General features: G+C 42.6%; 1 protein-coding gene across 2 annotated transcripts in view; it reads left to right on the forward strand.

Annotated features, from left to right (window-relative positions):
• The window catches only part of tbce (tubulin folding cofactor E), a 67,287-nt gene that overhangs the window by 15,074 nt on the left and 27,532 nt on the right, over positions 1 to 24,681 (forward strand). For both annotated transcript variants that reach the window (XM_060852633.1, XM_060852642.1), the window contains exons 2-9: positions 2,132 to 2,274; positions 4,317 to 4,401; positions 5,603 to 5,785; positions 12,389 to 12,477; positions 18,982 to 19,081; positions 22,184 to 22,286; positions 22,360 to 22,436; positions 22,885 to 22,980. In XM_060852633.1, the coding sequence (XP_060708616.1) occupies positions 2,169 to 2,274; positions 4,317 to 4,401; positions 5,603 to 5,785; positions 12,389 to 12,477; positions 18,982 to 19,081; positions 22,184 to 22,286; positions 22,360 to 22,436; positions 22,885 to 22,980 (839 nt within the window). In that variant the 5' untranslated portion in view covers positions 2,132 to 2,168. The remainder of the gene's footprint in view (positions 1 to 2,131; positions 2,275 to 4,316; positions 4,402 to 5,602; positions 5,786 to 12,388; positions 12,478 to 18,981; positions 19,082 to 22,183; positions 22,287 to 22,359; positions 22,437 to 22,884; positions 22,981 to 24,681) is intronic.

A 24,681-nucleotide genomic window follows, 5' to 3' on the forward strand; every position in this document is an offset into this window, starting at 1 on the left:
AATGAATTGCCAGCGGAAGTAGTGAAGACTGGTACAAATACAACATTTAAAAGGCAGCTGGATGGGTAAATGTATAGGAAGGGTTTAGACCCAAATGCTGGCAAATGGCATTTAGATTAATTTAGGATATCAGGTCAGCATGGACGGGTTGGACAGAAAGGTCTGTTTCCATGCGGTACATCTGTCTCTCTGACTCTAATTGGTTAAGGTGGGAGGTAAATCACAGAATTGTGGGAGAAAAACAGGGGAATAAGACTAACTACATAAACTATGGTTGTATTCTTAGGAAGGATATTATTAGTCTTGGAGGGAGTACAACATGGGTTTACAAGAACGGTATCTGGACTTCAGGAGTTAAGTTTGAGGAGAGATTATACAGATAAGGCCTGTTTTCTCGAGTTCAGAAGGCTAAGGGTTGATCTGATTGAAGTCTTCAAGATATTACAGGAAAAGACAGGGTACAGCAAGATAAACTATTTCCACTGGTTGGAGATGCTATACTAGGGGGCATAGTCTGAGAATTAGGGCTAGACCATTCAGGAGAGACGTTAGGAAGCTCTTCTACGCACACACGGCAGCGAGTTCACAAAGACTCTTACTGATTTTTATAGATGCACCATAGAAAGTATTCTCCCGGATGCATCACAGCCTGTTCTGCCCAGACCCATAAGAAATCAGAGAGTTGCGAATACAGCCCAGTGCATCTCACAAGCCAACCTTCCATGCATTGACTCCATCTATACTTCTTACTACCTTGGGAAGGCAGCCAACATGATCAAAGACCCCTCCTATCCCAGTTATAATCTCTTCCAATTTCTTCCGTCAAACAGAAAATACAAAAGCTTTTAAACACAGGTAGCAACAAATTCAAGAACAGATTCTTCCCCCCTGTGATTAGACTTCTGAATGGACCTCTTAAATTTTCAATTTAATGTTGATCTCTCCCTGTGCACCTTCTCTGTAGCTGTAACATTGTGTTTCTCTCTCTGTTCTATTACCCCAATGCAGTTTGTATGGTATGATCTGCCTGTACTGCACGCAAAACAAAACTTTTCATTGCACCTAGGTACATGTGACAATAATAAATCAAATCAAAGATGTTTAGAATTCTCTTCCACAAATGGCGGTGGATACTGGACCAGTTGTTAATTTTAAATTTGAGGCCGATATATTTTTGTGAAGCAAAGGTCTTAAGGGATATGGGCCAATGGCAATGTATGGAGTTTGGCCAAAGATCAGATGTAATCTCACTGAACGGCAGAAAAGGCTAAGGGGTTGAATGTTCCCATTTTCCTGTCCTCTCTGAAATTTAGAACTTTAAGAGACCCGGGTTCAATTCCCGACTCAGGCGACTGACTGTGTGGAGTTTGCACGTTCTCCCCGTGTCTGCGTGGGTTTCCTCCGGGTGCTCCGGTTTCCTCCCACAGTCCAAAGATGCGCGGGTCAGGTGAATTGGCCATGCTAAATTGCCCGTAGTGTTAGGTAAGGGGTAAATGTAGGGATATGGGTGGGTTTCGCTTCGGCGGGTCGGTGTGGACTTGTTGGGCCGAAGGGCCTGTTTCCACACTGTAAGTCTAATCTAATCTATTTAATCAATTTTCAAATATTAAGGGGAGTAAATTGGATAAATGGACAGAGACTTTCTGCTGGCTGGGATATTGAGGACAAGGGACATCGTCTACAAGTTGGAGCCAGACCTTTCAGAAGTGAAATTAAGAAAATTTCTGCACACAAAGCATTGTAAATGTTAGGAGTCCCCTTCCATAAAACAATTGATGGCAGCTCAGTTAATTTTAAATCTCAAATTGAATATCTTGTTTCCAAATGTATTAAAGGAAAAGAGATGAGCGCAGTTGGGTCACAATTTAGCCTGATCTCTGCGAATGGTGGAATAGGCATGAAGGACTAATTGGACTATAATTTCCATGTTCCACTTTGGATAATTCTTTCAAAGAGCTACCACAGGTTTTAAGGATGGAATGACGTTGTTCATTGTTTGAGCCTAAGGGAAGTTGCAGAAGTTAGAGAGAGGATGATGTGTGCAGAAACCTGCCAATTCTATCAGATTGAGCTCAACACAGTCATATATTGTGGGGATAATCTGATCTATCTCTTTTCAATTTCTGTTCAGATTTGGACGAGCCATCAGAGATTGAAATATCTCAGAGATGACACAGAGTGACAGTGTGCCTTGCGATGCTGTGGGCAGAAGAATCATCTATCGGGACGAATACGGGACTGTACGCTTTGTAGGAACGGTCCCATCAGCACCCGGTATAGTTAAATAATAATCTTTCTGATTCTATTCATGCTTGTTGAGGTAATTCTCACATTGAAGAAAAGTTCTCTTTGTATTATTCAATCACTGGAAGGAGGAGTTCCTGGACTTGACCCCAAAAAGTTTGAGAATTGGTGGAGGTTTCTTTCTTCTTTGGTAGGATATAGGTGTCATTGGCACGGCCAGTGTCTGTTACTTACCCCAAGATGGTGGTGGTAAACCTCCTTCTGAAATCGCAGCAGTCTATATGGTGACAATACTCCCCATATCATTCCCATTTGATATTAGATTGGTGTGCAGTTGGTACTTTATCTCTGTTAGCTGTAGCTCAGGGGAATAACACTCCCATTTTGAAGACTCAAGATTGAGTTCAAGTTCAACTTTAGAGACGTGAGTAAGAGATCCATTCTGACGCGCACAGCGCAGTAGTAAGCTGCATTGTCTAAAGTGCTGTATTGCAGAGATGTTCAGTGGAGATTTCATCTACCTTAGAAGTTTAGAAACCCATAGCAGTACTTTGAAGAAGAGTATAAGAGTTTTTCACCATGTACTGTGCAATATTTATCCTTCAACTACCCAATTTAAACAGACTGGTTGCTCGTTATCACAATGCTGTGTACAAATTGGCCCCTATGTCTTCTACATTACAACAGTGACCATGCTACAAAAGATATTTCACTGACTCTAAAGCACCTTGGTATACCTGTAGAGATACATGTGCTTTCTTTTTATACTTTGGACCAATGTAAGTTGATATTATTTCAATTTTCCATCATTAACTGAGTAAACAAAAACTGTACCATAGACTTTACAAATTGCTCTAATGTGCACAGCTGTTTTGATTTGAATCTTCATTCTCCTGTAGAGAACAATGGTGGCAATATTTTTCATAAATGTTTTGGATACATTGTTTATTTAAACGTGTGCACGTGCACGTGCGCACACACCAGGAGATGGAGTTTACATAAATAGATAACAACAAGACATACAGTCTATTAGTCAAGGAGAGATAGTGTTCACCGGGCCGTGTTAGATGGTCACTTCAGTTGTAGGACCTTGGATGTTGGACTCAGGAAGGAATGAGCAGCTGCTGAAATTTGGGATCAAAGAGGATTGAATTAGAAAGCAAGAGAGTATGAACTGGTAGGAGCAATTGAGAGCCAAGAAGCCTCAAGGATAATTGCGTTCCGTGGAATGGGACAAAGTAGAGAAACAGTGCCTGAAAGAGGGAATCCAACAAACTATTGGAAAAGAAAATGAAAAGTCAGAGGAGAATTCAGTATGAGTTTAAAAAAACATTTTATGAAACAGAGATATATTTTTGGAAATTAAAACTGGAGGGGAGGGGGGGCTATGATATATAAAAACATAAGGAATCTGAGGTAGTGTGAATATTGAAAGTTGAGGTAAAATTTAAAGCATTCAGCCCATGTAGCTTACCATTTCAGCTCACCCAGCCAGCATCCTAATGCAGTTGACACCAACACAATGCCTGTGATAGATCATTTGGACACATAAAAAGGTTGCTGAGGTAGTATTTCAATCTTGCTAAAAGCTGAGGAAACCTTGAGGGTTATGCTCAATTTCACTAGAATTCTGGGAGACCAGAAAGAAAAAGTTAAAATGGGGTCAAGAGAGAAGGAATTCACTGTCTCTGGAAAAGATCAATGAAGAAAAAGGGGTTACAGCGGAAAAGTGGGCCCATTATTTCCTTTAGACACCTATCATTTTACACCTATTTTGCATTCCTTTTTCTCTTTTACCATCATTACCACCTCTGTCTTTTGCTCTGGACACCCTCACCATCTGTTCTGTTAGCGACTCCCCCATCAATAGGGTAGAAAGCACAATTTCCAGCCTCATTCAGTTCTGAAGAAGAGTCATACTGATTGTGCTTGCTGAGATTGCTGAAGTAATTCTGGGACAGGTGACAGTTTTAGATGACATGACAAGTAACCATTAGAATGTGTGTTACAAGATTTGACAGGCAGATGAAATATGAAGTTCAAATGATACAAGTGCATCGTTTGTTTTCAAGGAATCTGGCTTGGAGTAGAATGGGACAATCCTGAACGAGGAAAACACAATGGGACACATGAAGGAGTGCAGTATTTTCAGTGCAGGTATTTGAATTTCTTCTCTCTGCTCAACCTCTTCCACAATTATGTGAACTGCATCTATTTTCAATCTCGATCTCATGTTCCAACATCTAGAGAGTGGAAAGATGACTTGAAATCTGACCACTGCCAAACCTGTTCCTCTGATTCATACTGGGGTGTAAATCTATACATTTCAGCATTTTCTACGGCACCTAAGCACTGGCTTACATATGAACATTGATTAGATCCAGCCCCCTTAATACTCAGAGGTGATGGGATACAGACCGACGGTTTACCCCCACCCGTCAGTGCCCAAAGTTCCTGATCTTAATAGGATCGATCCACAGGGGCCACTTCCATTCATGTCATAAGATATTAATTTGCACTGTGATATAAACAATCAGGTTCCAACCCTCTCAGGTAATAATAATAGTTGATAAATTAACTTCACAAATATCGTGTGTGTGTGTATTTTTTCTCAGTTGAAGTCACAATCCATATCCTGCTCGTGGATTGCATTTTAACAGGGTACATGTCTCACTATCACTCATTGCACTCTGGATAGTTGGAGACTGAGATTGTCTGGTGAGAAAGATTTTCAGAGGATGTGTTAGCGCAGACTGCTACACTTACCAGTGAGTAACATTGGCATTCACCTCAAAACAAGCCAATTCTATTTTCTCATCTGTATCAGTTAAAACCTGGGGGGAGGGGCAAGTGAATAATGAATTGGAGTCAGATATAGGTCCAGACGTATATCCCACCACCGGGACATTGATGAATCTGTTGAGTTTTATGAAAATTCAACATCTTCACAACTCTTAGTGAGACCACATTTTTATTTCCAATTCTTAAAGTGAAGCCAATTTTACATACTGCCCATGGTGGGGTTTGAACTTCTGTTTTCTTGATTACTATTAACATAATGATATTACCATTCCTCAACAAACTATTTATAACAACCTTTTCCTTTAGTATTCACATAAAAACAAAGATCCCCTCTCCTTTCCTTCTCCTCTATGTAATCTTGTTTTCCACCCTTCAGTGCTGTCATCTCCTGATCTGCTACAGGCCAAAAGCTGTAGGCCCTGACTGCTTTCCCTCTTTATTTTTGAGGGGAAAGGAAGGGAAGGAGGGAAGATGGGGAATTGCTCAGAATCAGAGTGAGCCCTGGATCCTGATTTGGAAGGAATGCAATGCCTAAAAGTACATCTTTTTGTCCCAGTCATCCCACAGGTGGCTCGTTCATTCGCCCTCAAAAGGCAAACTTTGGAGTTGATTTTCTCACGGCAGTGAGGGACCGCTATGGCCAAGAGGGCAATCAAGGAATACAGGACTGTCGAGGCAATCCGCTTCTCTGGGGCAAGAAACCTATCGAATTCTTGGGAAGCCAAGATGTGAAACAAAGGTAATTGCAGAATGGCACAGAGCAGGAGGAGGCCCTGTGGTTTATCATGGCTCTTTGAAAGACTCACCATTCTTCAAAATAAATGGAAGGAACAACATTCACAAATATATATGATGAAATTTGCTTTTACTATTGGTCTTGTCATTGCCTTTCCTGTCATGTCAATTCATATTCTTTGCTTCCTTTTTATTTTATCCAGACATGAATTTAGCTTGTTTTGTTTCATCATCTTTGCAGACTAGGATTGCCAACTTTGATTTAAAATGGCCAGAGTTCTACAACAAGACCTCCTGGTATCAAATCATATCCTCTCTCCCTTACCAGCAAAATGGCTTTTATTTTAATCTGGGTTTGTTCTCCTTTGGGGAGCAAAAGAGATTTGATGCAGGTGTACAAGATTATAATGACAAGACGGAGAAAGAAAAGCTGTTCTAATTAGCTGATTAGTGAGGATAAAGAGTTTCAAATGTAAGGTCTTGGACAAGAGATGCTGAGAGGACGTGAGGAGCATTTGTTTTAATGCAGTAACTGGGAGGAACCTGCTACTTCATAGGAGGTGGTGGAAGTAGAAACAATGATTTCAAAAGGAAATTAGATGTGCACTTGAAGGTTATAAAGCCTCTGGGCTATGAGGATCGAGCAGAGGGATGGGACTGACTGGAGAGCCACCATGGACTTGATGATCTAAATGGCGTCCTCCTCGTGTTACAAGTAACTTTATATTGAATATTTTTAGAATGAATAAGCTCAACACAAATCCTGCCTTCAAAGATGCCTGTTAAATTTCTGTCCATGGCTCTGTATATTTCTCCCTTACCTCTCAGCATTCCAGGATACCTCCTGTCCAGACCTGGTGACTTCTCTACATGAATTGCTGCCAGTTTTTTAGCACCTCTACTTTATCTGTCACTATACTGCTCAGTTGCTCAACACCCACATTTTCAATTTGGCCATTGTCATTATTTTCTAATTTGTTAAAGGTAGAAGTGAAGTAATCATTTAGTACCTCTGCCATATCCTTTGCTTGAGTGAGCAGCTTATCCTTGCTTGTTCCTTATAGGCCATCGCTCTATCCTTAACTAATCTTTTATCGTTAGTATGTCTGAAGAACATTTTACAATTTGCTTTAGTGCAATCTACCATCCTTTCCTTATGCTTCCTCTTAGCCTTCCTTTTTCCAGCCTTTGCCTGTGTCCTGCATTTGATATACTTGTCCTGATTTCTATTGTTAATATTATTCTAGTACTCATCATGTGCCTCCTTTTTCTTCCTTATTTACTCATCAATATTCTTAGGCAGTAAAAAGTGAGGTCTGCAGATGCTGGAGATCAGAGCTGAAAATGTGTTGCTGGTTAAAGCACAGCAGGTTAGGCAGCATCCAAGGAACAGGGAATTCGACGTTTCGGGCATGATTCCTGATGAAGGGCTCTGGCCCGAAACGTCGAATTCCCTGTTCCTTGGATGCTACCTAACCTCCTGTGCTTTAACCAGCAACACATTTTCAGCAATATTCTTAGGCATCCAGGTACTCCAGCTTTGGATACCACATATTTGTTTCTCATGGGTATGTACTTAGTTTGAGACCTAGTCATCCCTGTTTTGAAAGTCTCCCACTTTTCATCCACTGTTTTATCTATTTAAATGGATTTCCAATTAACCAGCTCCAGTTCAAATCTATGTCCTCTAAAATATGCCCTTTTTCAGTTTGGGATTTTTAATCCTTCACTGATTTTTATCATTTTCCAATTTAACATTGAACTTTATTATGTTATGATCTCTATTTCATAAATGCTCCCCATAGTGACATTCTCCACTTGGCCTACCTGATTTCCAAGGACCAGAATCAACACAGCTTTCTCCCTCATAAGACTTGCAGGAATTTCTCCTACTCTGTGCTCCACACAGTACCTTTTGCCTAGTCTACCCTAGGATAATTGGAATCATCAACTATCAGAACCCTATTGGACCTCAGATTTCCAAAATTTGACTGCAAATGCTCTCTTCTACTCCCTCTATAAGTTGGAGGTCTATAATAAATACCCAACAAGGCCACTACTCCCTTCTTGTTTCTCATATCCAGTCATACAGATTTTAAATCGGAAATTGCTTCTCATTGAAGGGCTATGATACTACCGTTGACCAAAATTACTACACCTTTTGTTTAACTCTTCCTGTTTCTGCCAAAAACTCCAGATGTTAAGTATTCAGTTCTGCTCTGGCTTAAGCCATGTTTCTGTCACTACTACTAGGTTATATCTCCCTAGAACAATTTCTGTTTCCAGTTCGCCAACTTAATTAATGATATTCCATGCATTTGCAGGTGTACAATTTCATCCTGCCCTGATCTCTTTCTTGCTCATCATTTCTTTGTTTATTTTCAAAACATGAGCCTTGCTTCATTTCCTTTTCCCCATTTTCTATCTTCTCTCTTTTGCCCTCTCTAGTATTTCCAAAACTAGGCTCATTAGTCGACCCACTCCCCTGCTTTACAAGTTTAAATGTACCATAACTACACTATTTACTCTGTCAGCTATCCTTTGGCACAGTGTCCTCTGCAATCCCCTTCTCAGTTGTAGTGAGCAGGTAGATTTCTCACAGAATCCTCCTCAGACACTTCTCACTCCTGCCCCCTGTACAGATGATTGTGTTATTTAGACATAATTATAAATATAATCATCTACAGAACTCTAATATTCCACAAACACTTTAGCAGAATAAACAAACCGTCTTAATTATGGCTACAAATAAATTCATTATATATTTAAGATACTGATTAAAATTTTGGAGCAAAATAGTAATAACACAATAAAACAGTAAAATGTAATGGGGGGGGACAGCTGAACTCAAGGTAATAAACCATTCTCTCTCTTTGATATATTTTTTAAAGCAAGCATTGCTCTGAAATTGGTTGTTCACTATAAAATGAGTTGCAATTTGTGGAATTGTTTTCAAATGGGATTAATACATTAGAGTGTTACTGTAGCTACTGTTGCATTGAATCTGGAAACCAAGATCAAATGAACCAAACGTAATAACAGACCATTTCAGCTTGTGCTGTGGCAGAATGGAGCAGCTTAAGGTCTTGAATTGTTGAAGCAGATGAGGGATGGTAACTCAGCCTATTCTGAGGTGCACAGTCATGTTGGAAATGCTCCTTCCATAAGTATTACAAATAACACTTCCACAGGGATCAGTGCTGGGACCAGAACTATTTGTCATATATATTAAAGACTAGAGGAAGAAAGTGAATGTACGAGAGACAAAATTGCAGGTGACACAAAAATAGGTGGAAAGGCAGGTTGAAAAATGGATACAAAGTTTTCAGAAAGAGATTTTGACAGTGGAGGCCTGGCATTCTAACCAGAATTCCATCAATAAACACAAAGGATCTAGATCGATCTACCTTCCCTTGGGATAAAAGAACTGGAAATGACATCACCCACCTTAAGAAACCAAGACCTATAAATAGAGAGGCGGGACATACCAACAGCACTTCATGAGAGACTCTCACTGATGATGTTACCTAGTTATGGTGACAAAACTTCTGAAAATAAACCTTCCAGCTCAGCTAGCTAACTTAACATCCAGATTTTGATATGTTCATAAATGGCAAACAGTTGGCAAATGGAAAGAAATGTGGGAAAATGTGAAGTTGTTCATTTTGAAAGAGAATACAAGAATTGTAAATCAAGAAAAATTGTAGAAAACCACAGTGGAACTTGTGGGTACTTGTACATGAAACATTGAAAGCTAGCTCGCAGGTGCGGTGGGTAATCAGGAAAGTTACTGGAACGTTGGTCCTTATTTCAAGGGGGTTGAAGTATAAGAGTCTTGCTGTAACTATACAAGGTGTTGGTGAGACCACATCTGGATTTTTGAGAGCAGTTTTGAGCCCCTTAATTAAGATATCATTCCATTGGAGGATATTCAGAGAAAGTTCACTGGGATGCTCCCTGGGATAGACTTACAGGCAAAGGCTGAACACGTTAAGACTCTACTCACTGGAGTTTAGAAGAATGAGAGAAGATCTCACTGAAAAATAGGATTCTTAAGAGGCACTAAGAATCAGGGTAAATACTGAGAGGGTGTTTCTCCTCATGGGAGAGCCTAGGACCAGAGGGCACAGGCTCAGAATAAAGAGGTGCCAATTAAAGACCAAGATGAGGAGGATTCTCTCAAAAGGTTACGAGTCTTTAGGACACCTTGCCACACAGAGCTGTGGGGTTAGAGTCCTTGTTTATGATCAAGGCTGAGGTAGATAGATTTTTGATTGGTACGGCATGGATTCTAAAATGGGTGGCACGGTTGCTCAGCACTGCTGCCTCACAGCGCCAGGGACCCAGATTAGATTCCAGCCTCGGGCGACTGCCTTTGTAGAGTTTGCACGTTCTCCCAGTGTCTGCGTGGGTTTCCTTTGGGTGCTCCTGTTTCCTCCCACAATCCAAAGATGTGCAGGTTAGGTGAATTGGCCGTGTTAGATTGCCCATAGTGTTCGGGATGTGTAGGTTGGGTGCACTAGTCAGGGATAAATGTAGGGTAATGGGGAATGATTGGCTGGGATAATCTTTGGAAGGTCAGTGTGTTGGGCCAAAGGTCTGTTTCCACACTGTGGGGATTCTATAAGATTTGGTTGGGGAAATTAAGGGTTAGAGGTAAAGGCAGGAAAGTAGGGATAAGAAATGTTGGATCAGCCATGGTAGAGTTGAAAATGTGTTGCTGGATAAAGCACAGCAGGTTAGGCAGCATCCAAGGAATAGGAAATTTGACGTTTCGGGCATAAGCCCTTCATCAGGAATGAGGAGAGGGTGCCAGGTAGGCTAAGATAAAAGGTAGGGAGGAGGGACTTGGGGGAGGGGCGATGGAGATGTGATAGGTGGAAGGAGGTCAAGGTGAGGGTGATAGGCTGGAGTGGGGTGGGGGCGGAAAGGTTAGGAAGAAGATTGCAGGTTAGGAGGGCGGTGCTGAGTTGAGGGAACCGAATGAGACGAGGTGGGGGGAAGGGAAATGAGGAAACTGGAGAAATCTGAGTTCATCCCTTGTGGTTGGAGGGTTCCCAGGCGGAAGATGAGGCGTTCTTCCTCCAACCGTCGTGTTGTTATGTTTTGCCGGTGGAGGAGTCCAAGGACCTGCATGTCCTCGGTGGAGTGGGAGGGAGAGTTGAAGTGTTGAGCCACGGGTTGGTTGGTCCGGGCGTCCCTGAGGTGTTCTGCTGAGTTGAGGGAACCGACCGAGACAAGGTGGGGGGAGGGGATTGCTGAGTTGAGGGAACCGACTGAGACAAGGTGGGGGGAGGGGATTGCTGAGTTGAGGGAACCGACTGAGACAAGGTCGGGGGAGGGGATTGCTGAGTTGAGGGAACCGACTGAGACAAGGTGGGGGGGAGGCAATCTTACTCCGGCCTATCACCCTCACCTTGACCTCCTTCCACCTATCACATCTCCATCGCCCCTCCCCCAAGTCCCTCCTCCCTACCTTTTATCTTAGCCTACCTGGCACCCTCTTCTCATTCCTGATGAAGGGCTTATGCCCGAAACGTTGAATTTCCTATTCCTTGGATGCTGCCTGACCTGCTGTGCTTTAACCGGCAACACATTTTCAACTGTGATCTCCAGCATCTGCAGACCTCACTTTTTACCTCAGCCATGGTAGAGCAGACTCAAGGGGCCAAATGGCCTACTCCTGTTCCTATTTCTGATGGTCTTCTCACCCCTACCAGATTATCTGAGCTGGGCACCCACCCTCTTTGCCATGAGGATGGCCAAAAGTCGGACGACTGTTCCACTCTGTTAAGTATTACCTGAGACTTGTACTTATCCCATATTGAGTTACCAGGTGGGCATCAGATGGAGTTGGTTCCTCCTACATTAAACCATAAGGGCTCAAAGGTATTGCTTTATTCTCCCTTCTGTTCTAAATAGGCATTGATCATAGGTTCATCCACATGGAATAGGCTGTTGAATCTGTCGGTGTCAAAGAATCTGTTGCCCAGCATCTAACTGGGATTGAAGCGCTGCAAATTTTGGAAAGAATGCTAAATGCACAATTAGATTTTCTTTTTCATTAAGTGGCCTGGATTTTTAATCTGCATTTTCACCCTTCCTGACAGCCAATTGTATTGTTATGCAGATGTGTTGGTCAGGCTGGATTTCCTATCCATTATTGACTGTATATCTATGGTTTTCACTGCACTATATTCTGAGTGAGAGAATGAATGAGGATAGCTGTATTTTAAACCACAGAGTTGCAGTCATGTTGTCTGTTTAGATCCATCCCAGTTGCTGTCATATTAAGAATAATCTGTCACTGGGAATACCCAATTGCTCCAAATGCAGACCAGTCTGGTGATAGGAGATAACCATTAAATAAATGTGCATAGGTAAAAATTAAATTTTATAATCACATCATGTATACTCTTAATATGAATCGTCTGTGTCCACACCAGAAGACCAAAGTGACAAGAAATATGGGATATGGTTATTCATCTTTTAACTGTTTTTCACACAGTAAAGTGTCATTGAATTGAAATTGAGTGTTTTTCACAGGAGCTCCCTATTGTAGGTCAGTGGCAGCTCTAACAATATCCAATTTTCTGTCTGCATACAGGTGGTTTGATGCATTGTTGGTTGTTTCAGTCAGTGGGTGTCAAGTCAGCCACGTCAAAGAAGAGGAGGAGATCTCAGAAGTCTGCCCAAGTATCCTTACAATATTCATTTAGCACTGCTGATTTAAAGGAACATTACGTATTGTCTGTTAGAAAAGGAAGTGTGCAAAAACAATATTTCTGAGCTACTTATGGGGTCTTCAGCTTGTATCATGATGGCTGGAGTTTCATGACTGGATGCACGTGGCTTTGCTTCGGTTTTGATTTTGATTTGATAGAGGTCTTTATGGAAGGGTTTAATGGGATAGATGAAGAAAAGATGATTTTTGCTTGGATAGGACTCCAAACTCATGGGCAATAAGTATAACAGTCATCGGAAATCCAGTTAATGAAGAATTCAGGAGAAACTTCTTTCCCTAGAGAGTGATTGAAATGTAGAGTTCACACAGAGTGAATAGCATAGACATATTTATGGGGAAGCTGAATAAACTCATGAACGGTAACCACACAGAATATTGTATTGATGGTGTTGGATGCAGGAGTTGGGGTTACGCTAGGTATGTAATTTGGACCTATTCAACCAAATGTTACATACCTCCAGACCTCCCCCTCTCTGAGGAGGAAAGATCAGTCCTCAGCAGAGGCCTCACCTTCATTCCTCTACGCCCTCGGATCCCCTCCAGACCTCCCCCTCTCTGAGGAGGAAAGATCAGTCCTCAGCAGAGGCCTCACCTTCATTACCCTACGCCCTCGGACCCTCCAAGCCTCCCCCTCTCTGAGGAGGAAAGATCAGTCCTCAGCAGAGGCCCCACCTTCATTCCCCTACGCCCTCAGATTAATGAGTTTACAGCCCCTGCACCTAACCCCGCCCCCACTCCCAGCTCCAGTCCCACACCAGGTCCCAGCTCCCAGCCTTGCCGGATCTTCACCATCCCTCCAGACCTCCCCCTCTCTGAGGAGGAAAGATCAGTCCTCAGCAGAGGCCTCACCTTCATTCCCCTACGCCCTCGGATTAATGAGTTCAACACGCGGTGAGATATTGAACAATTCTTCCGCCGCCTTCGCCTCCATGCCTACTTTTACAACCAAGACTCCTGCCCACCCTCTGACGACCCCTTCTCCCGCCTCCAACACACCCCATCCACCTGGACACCCCGTGCTGGCCTCTTACCCGCCCTTGATCTATTTATAGCCAACTGCCGCCGCGACATTAACCGACTCAACCTGTCCACCCCTCTTGCCCACTCCAACCCCTCACCCTCAGAACGTGCAGCCCTCCACTCCCTCTACTCCAACCCCAACCTCACCATCAAACCGGCAGACAAGGGAGGCGCGGTACTAGTTTGGCGCACCGACCTTTATACCGCTGAGGCCAAACGCCAGCTCGCAGACGCCTCCTCCTATTGCCCCCTTGACCATGACCCCACCTCCCACCACCAAACCATCATCTCCCAGACCATCCATAACCTCATCACCTCAGGGGATCTCCCATCCACCGCCTCCAACCTCATAGTCCCACAACCCCGCACTGCCCATTTCTACCTCCTGCCCAAAATCCACAAACCTGACTGCCCCGGCCGACCCATTGTCTCAGCCTGCTCCTGCTCCACCGAACTCATCTCTGCGTACCTCAACACGGTTCTGTCCCCCTTAGTCCAAGAACTCCCTACCTACATTCGGGACACCGCCCACGCCCTCCACCTCCTCCATGATTTTCACTTCCCCGGTCCCCAACGCCTTATCTTCACGAGGGACATCCAGACCCTGTACACCTCCATCCCCCATCACGGAGGACTCAAAGCCCTCCGCTTCTTCCTTTCCCGTCGCACCAACCAGTACCCTTCGACTGACACCCTCCTTCGACTGACTGAACTGGCCCTCACTCTGAATAACTTCTCTTTCCAATCCTCCCACTTCCTCCAAACTAAAGGAGTTGCCATGGGCACCCGCATGGGCCCCAGCTATGCCTGTCTCTTCGTAGGATATGTGGAACAGTCCATCTTCTGCAACTACACTGGCACCACCCCCCACCTTTTCCTCCACTACATCGATGACTGTATCGGCGCTGCCTCGTGCTCCCACGAGGAGGTTGAACAGTTCATCAACTTTACCAACACCTTCCATCCCGACCTCAAATTCACCTGGACTGTCTCAGACTCCTCCCTCCCCTTCCTAGACCTTTCCATTTCTATCTCGGGTGACCGAATCAACACAGACATCTACTATAAACCGACTGACTCCCACAGCTACCTGGACTACACCTCCTCCCACCCTGCCCTCTGTAAAAACGCCATCCCATATTCCCAATTCCTTCGTCTCCGCCGCATCTGCTCCCAGGAGGACCAGTTCCAATACCATACAGCCCAGATGGCCTCCTTCTTCAAGGACCGCAGATTCCCCCCAGACATGATCGACGATGCCCTCCACCGCATCTCCTCCACTTCCCGCTCCTCCGCCCTTGAGCCCCGCCCCTCCAACCGCCACCAGGACAGAACCCCACAGGATCTCACCTACCACCCCACCAACCTCCGTATACAGCGTATCATCCGCCACCTCCAAACGGACCCCACCACCAGGGATATATTTCCCTCCCCTCCCCTATCAGCGTTCCGCAAAGACCACTCCCTTCGTGACTCCCTCGTCAGGTCCACACCCCCCACCAACCCAACTTCCACTCCTGGCACCTCCCCCTGCAACCGCAAGAAATGCAAAACTTGCGCCCACACCTCCTCCCTTACTTCCCTCCAAGGCCCCAAGGGATCCTTTCATATCCGCCACAAGTTCACCTGTACCTCCACACACATCATCTATTGCATCCGCTGCACCCGATGTGGCCTCCTCTATATTGGGGAGACGGGCCGCCTACTTGCGAAACGCTTCAGGGAACACCTCTGGGACGCCCGGACCAACCAACCCAACCACCCCGTGGCTCAACACTTTAACTCTCCCTCCCACTCCACCAAGGACATGCAGGTCCTTGGACTCCTCCATCGCCAGAACATAACAACACGACGGTTGGAGGAGGAGCGCCTCATCTTCCACCTGGGAACCCTCCAACCACAAGGGATGAACTCAGATTTCTCCAGTTCCCTCATTTCCCCCATTTCCCCTCCCCCCACCTTGTCTCAGTCGATTCCCTTGAACTCAGCACCGCCCTCCTAACCTGCAATCTTCTTCCTGACCTCTCCGCCCCCACCCCACTCCGGCCTATCACCCTCACCTTGACCTCCTTCCACCTATCACATCTCCATCGCCCCTCCCCCAAGTCCCTCCTCCCTACCTTTTATCTTAGCCAGCTGGACACACTTTCCTCATTCCTGATGAAGGACTTATGCCCAAAACGTCGAATTTCCTTTTCCTTGGATGCTGCCTAACCTGCTGCGCTTTAACCAGCAGCACATTTTCAGCCCTATTCAACCAAATGGCTATTTCTGCACTGTACACTCTATGCAGCAACTTTTCAAACAAAAAAAATTTAATTATTGCAAGCCCTTGTAAATTAGCATCTTGATATATAGCGTATATGAAGCCTTAAAGTAGACTGGAATACCTCTTGCCGATAATTGATGTGAAGGCTTGGTTCAGCTTATTGCGTGCCTGAGTTATAGAGTCATAGAGAAATACAGCTAAGAAACAGACCCTTCGGGGTCCAACTTGTCCATGCCGACCACGTATCCTGAATAAATCTAGTCCCATTTGCCAGCATTTGGGTCATATCCTTCGAAACCCTTCTTATTCATATACCTATCCAGATGCCTCGTAAGTGTAGTAATTGTATCAGCCTCCACCATGTCCTTTGGTAGCTCATTTCATACATACACCACCTTCTGTATGATAAAGTTCCCTTTTAGGCCCTTTTATATCTTTCTACCCGCACCTTAACCTATGCGCTCTAGTTTTCAACTTCCCCACTCTGGAGAAAAGACATTTTTACCCCAACCATGTTTACCCAATCCATGCCCTTCATGATTTTATAAACCTTTATAAGGTCACCCCTCAGTTTCTGTTGCTCCAGAGAAAATACTCCTAGTCTATTCAGCCTCTTGCTGTAGATCAACCCTTCTGACCCTGGCAACATCTTTGTAAAGATTTCTGTACCCTTTCAAGTTTCACAACATCCTTCCTCTGTTGCATGCAATATTCCAATAGTAGCCTAAACAATGTCCTGTACAGCTGCAACATGATCTCTCAACTCCTGTACTCAATACTCTGACCAATACAACAGGCACATCAACTGCCTTCTTCACTATCCTACCTGTGACTCCACTCTCAAAGAACTGTGAACCTGCACTCCAAGGTCTCTCTGTTCAGCAACAGTCCCCAGGACCTTACCATTAAGAGTATAAGTCCTGCTCGATTTGCCTTTCCAAAATGCAGCACCTCACATTTATTTTAATTAAACTCAGTCTGCCATTCCTTGGCCCATCTTGATCAAGATCCTACTATATTCTGAGGTAACCTTTGCTGTTCGCTACTCCTCCAGTTTTAGTATCACCTGCAAACATACTAACCATACCTCATATGTTCACATCCAAATCATTTATATAAATTATGAAATTTATATAAATTGTGTAAACAGGCCTCCAGTCTAAAAAGCAATCCTCCACCAACACCACCCTCTGACTTCTACCTTCGAGCCAATTCTGTATCTAAGTAGCTAGTTCTTCCTGTATTCCGTGTGATCTAACCTTGCTAACCAGTCTACCGTGAGGAATCTTGTTAAACACCTTACTGAAGTCCATATGGAGCACATCCACTGCTCTGCCTTCAATCTTCTGATACTTCTTCAAAAAATTCAGTAAAGTTCATGAACCATGATTTCCTACACATAAAGCCACTTGACGATCCTAATTAGTCCTTGCCTTTCCAAATATATGCAAATCCTGTCCCTCAGGATTCCCTCCAACAATTTTCCCACCACTGAAGTAAGGCTCACCAGTCTACATTCTGTTTTTTTTTCTTACCACCTTTCCTTTATAGGTGAAGTGTTGCTGACAATAGAGCATAAATGGGGATCAAAGTTTTGTGAATTTCTCTTCATTAAGACTCTGTGCTTACATGTTTGTGGGCTATTATCAATAATGTCTCAAAGTAACATTGAACTAAGAATGGGACGAGAGAGAGAGCTGCATCCGTCCATTTGAATGGAATGTATGCCCAATTGAGAGGAGAGCTAGAGCTTTATTGACACCAAAGGCACTAAAATTGCTATGAAAAAGTTTGTAACCTTTATTATACCTTGACTTAGCCAATTTTATCATTAAACAGTTACAGCTTGCATTTATTTGGACCTTAATATAATAAAATGTGCCCAAGTATTTTACAGGAGTATTCTTGGACAAAATTTGCCATTGAGATGCCTATCAAAATATTTGGATAACTGATTAAAAGTTTGGTATAAGATCTTTAGATTTATGGAATACCTGCAAGGAGAAGTGGAAGATAGAGAGGCTTAGCGAGGGAATTCCAGAGTTTCAGACCTAGGAAGTTGAAGGTATGGCCATAGTTTGTTCAGCTTAAGGTTTATTTGCCTCTAATTAAACCTTCACAGATTTTTAAAGATATTGGAAAATCTTCACTCAGCCAAGTTGAGACTACTTGACATTTCGTTCCCTTTGGTAACATACAACCACTGGTTAGAGCTCCATCTCAGGCAATTCTCAGGAATTGCACCTAACCTCCAAGCTGCATCAGGTTTCTGGGAACTGATCCAAATGGTTCACTGTCAAGCTTCAGTGGAATCAGCAGTTGCTTAGTGAGGCTCTGTGTGGCACAGTGCTCACAGAAAGACAATGAAAGGTAGGCAGAGAGAAGGGTGATACACATGTTGACCAGAAATTATTGTTTTAACCAGCAGATGGAGCAATTGGATATGATGTTTGTTTTTGTTCTGCAGTACACAACTGCAGTAATCGAAGATGTGGTGCTAGAAAAGCATAGCCAGTCAGGCAGCATCCAAGGAGAAGGCGAATCGACGTTTCAGGCCTAAGCCCTTCATCAGGAAGGACTAATGCCCGAAATGTCGATTCTCCTTCTCCTTGGATTCTGCCTGACCGGCTGTGCTTTTCCAGCACCACACTCTGACTCTGATCCTCAGCATCTGCAGTGCGCACTTTCTGCTAAAACTGCAGTAGGCCTGCTGTTACTCTGGGGTCTGGTCTCGTCAGCTAATCACTGTCACAAGAACAGAAGCTATCTGAGATCTTTGATCTAAGTGCTTTGATAATTTTGTGAAGTTAGATTGCCTATTCAGTTTCACAATTTGTTGCTGATTGTGGGCTCTTGCCGTGTGCAAATTGGATACCTTGTTTCCCTACATTTCAACAGTGACTGCACTTCAAAAAGTCGTTTACTGAATCTGTGTTTTGAATACCCTGAGGTTAATTTTCTAAAAGACATTGCAAAAATGTAAGCTTTTTCCTTATTTCTTTATCTCCCCCGGTACATTCATACCTATCTTAAAGAGATTGGGTGATCAACTTATTATTGCTTCACAGGTGATGGTTCCAGTATTGCTATTGCAGGATTGGGGAATCATGCCTTGATTGCAGCTAGGGTAGTTTATCAAATCATTTCCTTCACCATATTCTTTCAGATATTATAGAGTTGGATTTGGCCAAGAACCTGCTTGCTTCCTGGGATAAGGTAGCGCAAATTACTCGACAGTTGAGGAAACTTGAACACCTTGATCTCAGGTATGGAATTTATGAAAGCTAATAATTTCAGAAGTCTTATAACATAAAACTGATTTTATTTTGAGTGGTGGGGGTGGGGGGTGGGGAAGAAACAATGTTATCAAAGCAAAGCAATAATAGCAGGAAAATAAAGCATTATTTGATTCCAACTGAAATTTTTCTGATTAAGATGTCATAACTGTCTGCAGCAACAATCCTCTGTTATGGTTCCAGACAGGATATCCCAAATTGTTAGGCTTCCAAGTTTTAATAGATCTTAATTTAAAAATGGATTCCTTCCCTTGTGGATCCCTCCTCCCAGAACCAAATGAACTTAAATTTTTTAAAGGATCCCATTTAACCAGGCTTTCTTGAATAAACAAAAGTGAGTTTTTTAGTTACTAAATATGAGAAAGATTAAGAACACCACACACAGGTTAGTAATAAGTAGTGTGTCCAAAAATAAAAGACATATGGACAATTCTGAGTTGTTCGATAAGAATAGATTGTATAACATTGCCGCATTTACACGGCATGGTACCAGTAGTGTTGACATTGGTGGTTGGGCAGTTAATTTAAGGTTTGTGGCTTTTCAGGTTGATTGAGGTTCTTTGATCATGGCCCCTCTCAATGGTAGCTGACTGGCAATACTTAGAGCAAATGAGCTTTTTCCTCTTCACCCACAATGTAGGGGTGTTTGATAGATATTCTCAAACTGTGACCTTCACGACACACTACCACAACTAATACATCAGGCCACTACACACAGACCAGGGCTTGGAGTCGTTTAACCCCATTTTACTGTATATTCCTGATACTTTGCCAAATAGTCACTGAATTTACATCTTTTGGTTGGGGCAGTTGTATTTAAAAAATTACATTTTGGAATTAAAGTTTGCAAATACTTTGGGATTCTGATCTGTCGTCCTCAAAGGTTACTTGTATGATGGATCATGAAAGGATAAATAGCCTTAAAACTAGAGCTTGACCATCCAGTAAGGTATCAAGAAGCATTTCCTCAGACAAAGGATTGTGGAAATCTAATACACTCTCTCTTGCCCCCAGAAACTGTTGAGGAGTGTACGATTTGTTTTGTAAGATAAGATTGTGAAGGTTTCTGGAGTCCAGGTGGATTAATGAAATTAAGATATGGATTGGCCATAATCTAATTGAATAGTAGAGCAGGCGTAAGGGCCTGAAAACCCTACTCCTGTTCCGATGTTATTATTAATTGAATGCTGTCCATCCAGTGTTGTCCAAACTTTTGTCCATCATCAGTGTAAGACATCTCAACCTCATTAGATTGACTAATATGTTCAGTTGTGCTTCTGCTCAGTGGCAATGTAAACATTTTCAATCTTGAACGTAAATGATCAACAACATCTATTTTGTTCCTATGAAGGTACTTTCAAATTTTATGAAGCTAATGTACACATGTGCATTGAAATCTATTTTATGAAACAATTCTGTGGTTATGGGTGTAATGATGTCAGCTTTGAGCTATCATTTTAATCTATTTGATAATCACAAAGTGGTGAGGTTACATCCTGAGTATATAATCTGGGGATGACACTCCCCTGTGCAGTACTCAAGAAGGTATTTCTGGTGAGACTTTAAATCGTGGTCCTATCTCTCCTCTCAAGTGGACATTATTACTTTATTAGCTTACAGTTTCACCTTAAATTAGCCAGACTTTAGAACATCATAAATTTATGAATTCTGTGTTTGTAACAGATTATGTAATTGTAGCTCAAAAGATACTCATTCTCAGTTTCAGCACCTGAGGCTCTGTAATGTTACATCTGATGTTGTCTCAATGTATTTTCATAATTTTTGGAAAAGAGCTTGGTTTTGTTTCCAGCATTAAGTCAGATTCGCAACCAATTTTGGATTAGATAATGAGTTTCATATCATGCTTAGAAAGTCTTTCTCCCCACACTATTAACCTAACAGCCTGCTGGCAAAGGGAAAAATGCCTCTGTTTCTCTGGGTAACATCTGCAGCATTGTAACCTGCAATGGTACATGCTTTTACCGTGACATAAGTGCTCAGAGTGACAGATGAGTCGGTGCAGCAGTCATCCAAGCTGCCCTGTGATTTTCAAACTCATTTCATACATGTTTGACTTTGCATGCCAGGGTCCTCTGCCATTTGGTCTACCTTTTTTCCCAATTCTGATATGTAGAGGTTTATTAAATCATGAGGGGCATAGATAAGATGAATAGCAAAGGTCTTTTCCCTAGGATGGGGGATTTCAAGACTAGGGGACATATTTTTAAGGCAAAAGAAGAAAGATTTAAAAAGGACACAAGGGCAATCTTTTTTTTACACAGAGTGGCTAGTGCATGGAATGAATTATCAGAGGAGGTGGTGGAATGCACATACAGTTACAATGTTTAAAAGACATTTGGATAAGTTCATGATTAGGAAAAGTTTGGAGGGATAGGGGCCAAATGCAGGCATGTGGGACTAGTTCAGTTTGGGAATGTGATTGGTGTGGACTAGTTTCCATGCTGTACAAAGTGCCAGCACCTCCACATATATGACTCTAGAACTCCTCTGTGCCCACTACCAGTCTATCTCTGTGGCATAAATGTTTAAAAGGTTATGGTGATGGGATGAGAGGTGGAAAGAGGATTGTGAGGAGGTCAATGTTGACCAGTTGAACTAAATTCCCTTTGTCTGTGATTTATATTGTGTGTCAGACATTGTCTGGAACAAGATAATGGACAGAATGAGTTTGTGCAGTCCCTCACAAGTGCAGTTTTCTTGAGGGATAAAGCTGCAAGTCCGGTCTTCCACTCACACAGGTTTTGACCATTTTCTTACATGGAATTGGACTGCAATCGTAGAGCGAGGCAAGGCTTGATGAAATAAGCTACTCTTACATTCACTGCCATCTCTCCTGATTTGGGTGCAGGTTTGATAATCTCTCAGCAAAGTGATAAGATGATTTGGCTGAAACTGGCATTCTATCAACTAAATAAACAGGTGCTTGGTTTTATGACTGTTCTCGCCAGCTAAGTGATCCAGCTTTTCTTAAGCTATTAGGATTCCCAAAGGAGCTTCTAATGTTTATTCTGCTGCTTTTCATGTAATTTTCTGTCTGTCTTGTTTCACCAGTCAAAACAAATTGGCTATTATTTCCAATCCAGTCTCCCTGTCCGATGCGTTCGCCAACCTGAAGGCATTAGCCATTCAACACAATGGACTGACGTGGGCCCAGGTAACACTGGCATTCTGTTTTCTGTAACAAAATGAGGTGATGTGGCATATATCTGACTCTGTTCTCTTTGCAGGTTCTGGAATGTGCCCCAATGTGGCCTGTGCTTGAAAGGGCCCACTTCGCATCTAATGCTATTTCTGAGTTAGAAAGGTAAAGCTAATTATTAGTCCACTTTCAGTATTCACCAAGATTACACCATGAAATGCCTCACAGTGATATCTGTGAGCCACGTACAAGCAATCAATTACTCAAAAGCTTTTGGCTTTTTTCCACTTTACCTCCTCCACATTGACTGGGTGTCAGTAAAAGTACAGGTAATTGGACCAAATAGGAATATGATACTCTGACCAAACCAATCAGTTTAGACAGGACTTTGAATTATTTTCTTCTCTGTTAACGTTAGATTTTGGTTCATAATTTTCTTTTGAATGTTTATCACCATGTGTCTAAATCTTAATGTTTCAACTATTGAACCTAAGAATTGAATGCACAGTAGAAAACCGGTGTATTGCTGCTAGTTTTATCTGTAACTGATATTTAGATTTTCTTTTTATTGTCTGCATATTTAATCTCTTTCCATACATTTTGCCTTGTTTAGGCCTGTTGGTGTTCTTCAATCCTTGACATTACTCGATCTCAGCTCCAATCCGCTGGCTGATGAGAATCAATTGGTGCACATTGCTTATTTGCCAAGGTTAGTTCACATCAGTTCTTTGTGTTGAAACTCACAGTTCAAATAGCAACATATAATCCAACTTCAGTGTTACTTGCATTGAATCTTTTATGCATTGCTAAAGCCAGAAATGAATATGAGGTTCTTTTATTTTATAAACTATTTTCATTTGATAATATTAATCCAAAGCATTATGTATCACTCTAGTGTGTCTCATTTCAAATGCTAAAGTGATATGTATCCATATGCAGAAAAACCTGGAAAAGTGGCAAATTACATTTGTAAATGTGTTGCTGGTCAAAGCACAGCAGGTTAGGCAGAACTATTGCCTCTCGACATTTAATGGCATTACCATTGCTGAATCCTTGGACAATACAGAGATTGGTGCAGTTGCAGACAGTGAGGAGGATTGTCAGAGGATCCAGCAGGATATAGATCATGTGTAGAAAAATGGCAGATGGAGTTTAATCTGGACAAATGAGGGGGTTATGCAGTTTGGAAGGTCTAAACAGGTGGAAATTATACAGTGAATAGCAGAACCCTTAGGAGTATTGATATGTAGAGGGATCTGATTGCGCAGGTCCACAGATCACTGAAGGTGGCAGCACACGTAGATAAGGTAGTCAAAAAAAGGCCCATAGTATGCTTGCCTTCATTGGAAGGGGAATGGACTATAAGGATAGGCAAGTTATGCTGCAGCTTTAGAGAATTTTCGTTAGACCACACTTTGAATATTGCGGACAGTCTGGTCACTACACTCCCAGAGGATGTGGATGTTTAAGAGAGGTTACAGAAAAGTGACCTGATAGAAATTTATAAGATTATGAATGGCATGGATGGAGTGGAAAGTATGAGGCTTTTCTCCCAGGGTGGAGGGGTGAATTACCAGGGGCACAGGTTCAAAGTGCTGTGCGGCAGTGGGTTGTGTTTAAAAGAGATGTGCAAGGCAGATTTTTCAGAAAGGGTGGTGTGTGTCAGAGGAGGTGGTGAAAGCAGACATAGTAGTAGCATTCAAGAAGCACCTGGATGAATACATGAGTAGGAAGGGAATAAAGGGATATGGATCCTGTAAGTGAAGACAGTTTTAGTATGGAAGTGTAAAATGTGTCGGTGCAGAGTTGGAGAGCCAAAGAGCTTGTTCCTGTGCTGTATTGCTCATTGCTGTTTGTGCTTTGTTCCACTACAAACATCTTGGGAGTTACCATTGTCTAAAAACTAAATTGTAGCTTCGAGCCGGTCAAGACTGGCTGTCCAACCTTTCCTAAAAAGGCACCACAGGCAGTAGTATAGTATCTCTTCTCTGAATTGCTTCCAGTGCATTTACAACCTCCTTTAAATAAAGTGACCAATACTATGCACAATACTCCAGATGTGGTCTCACAGCTGCCCTGTGTAATTGACACATAAATCCCTCACTTTTGTATTCCATTGCCCTCACAAATGAATGATAATTTTCAATTAGCTTTTCTAATTACTTAGAAGTACTACAGTGGTTTAAAAAGTCAACTGACTTTGTGAAAGATGATTATGGATAGCATTAAATGCTAGCCTCATCATTGATGCCCTCGTGCCATGAATGAATAGAAACATTATTTGGATTATATTTCCATGACAATTTTCATTGGCACTTTCAAAGGTGTGAATACTGTCTGTGCAAATTGGCTGTTGTATGACTTTTACACTACAGTGCTGACAACACTTCATTTACAACATGTTATGGTC

The sequence above is a fragment of the Hemiscyllium ocellatum genome, chromosome 3 (assembly GCF_020745735.1).
Source record: "Hemiscyllium ocellatum isolate sHemOce1 chromosome 3, sHemOce1.pat.X.cur, whole genome shotgun sequence".
NCBI lineage: Eukaryota > Metazoa > Chordata > Chondrichthyes > Orectolobiformes > Hemiscylliidae > Hemiscyllium > Hemiscyllium ocellatum.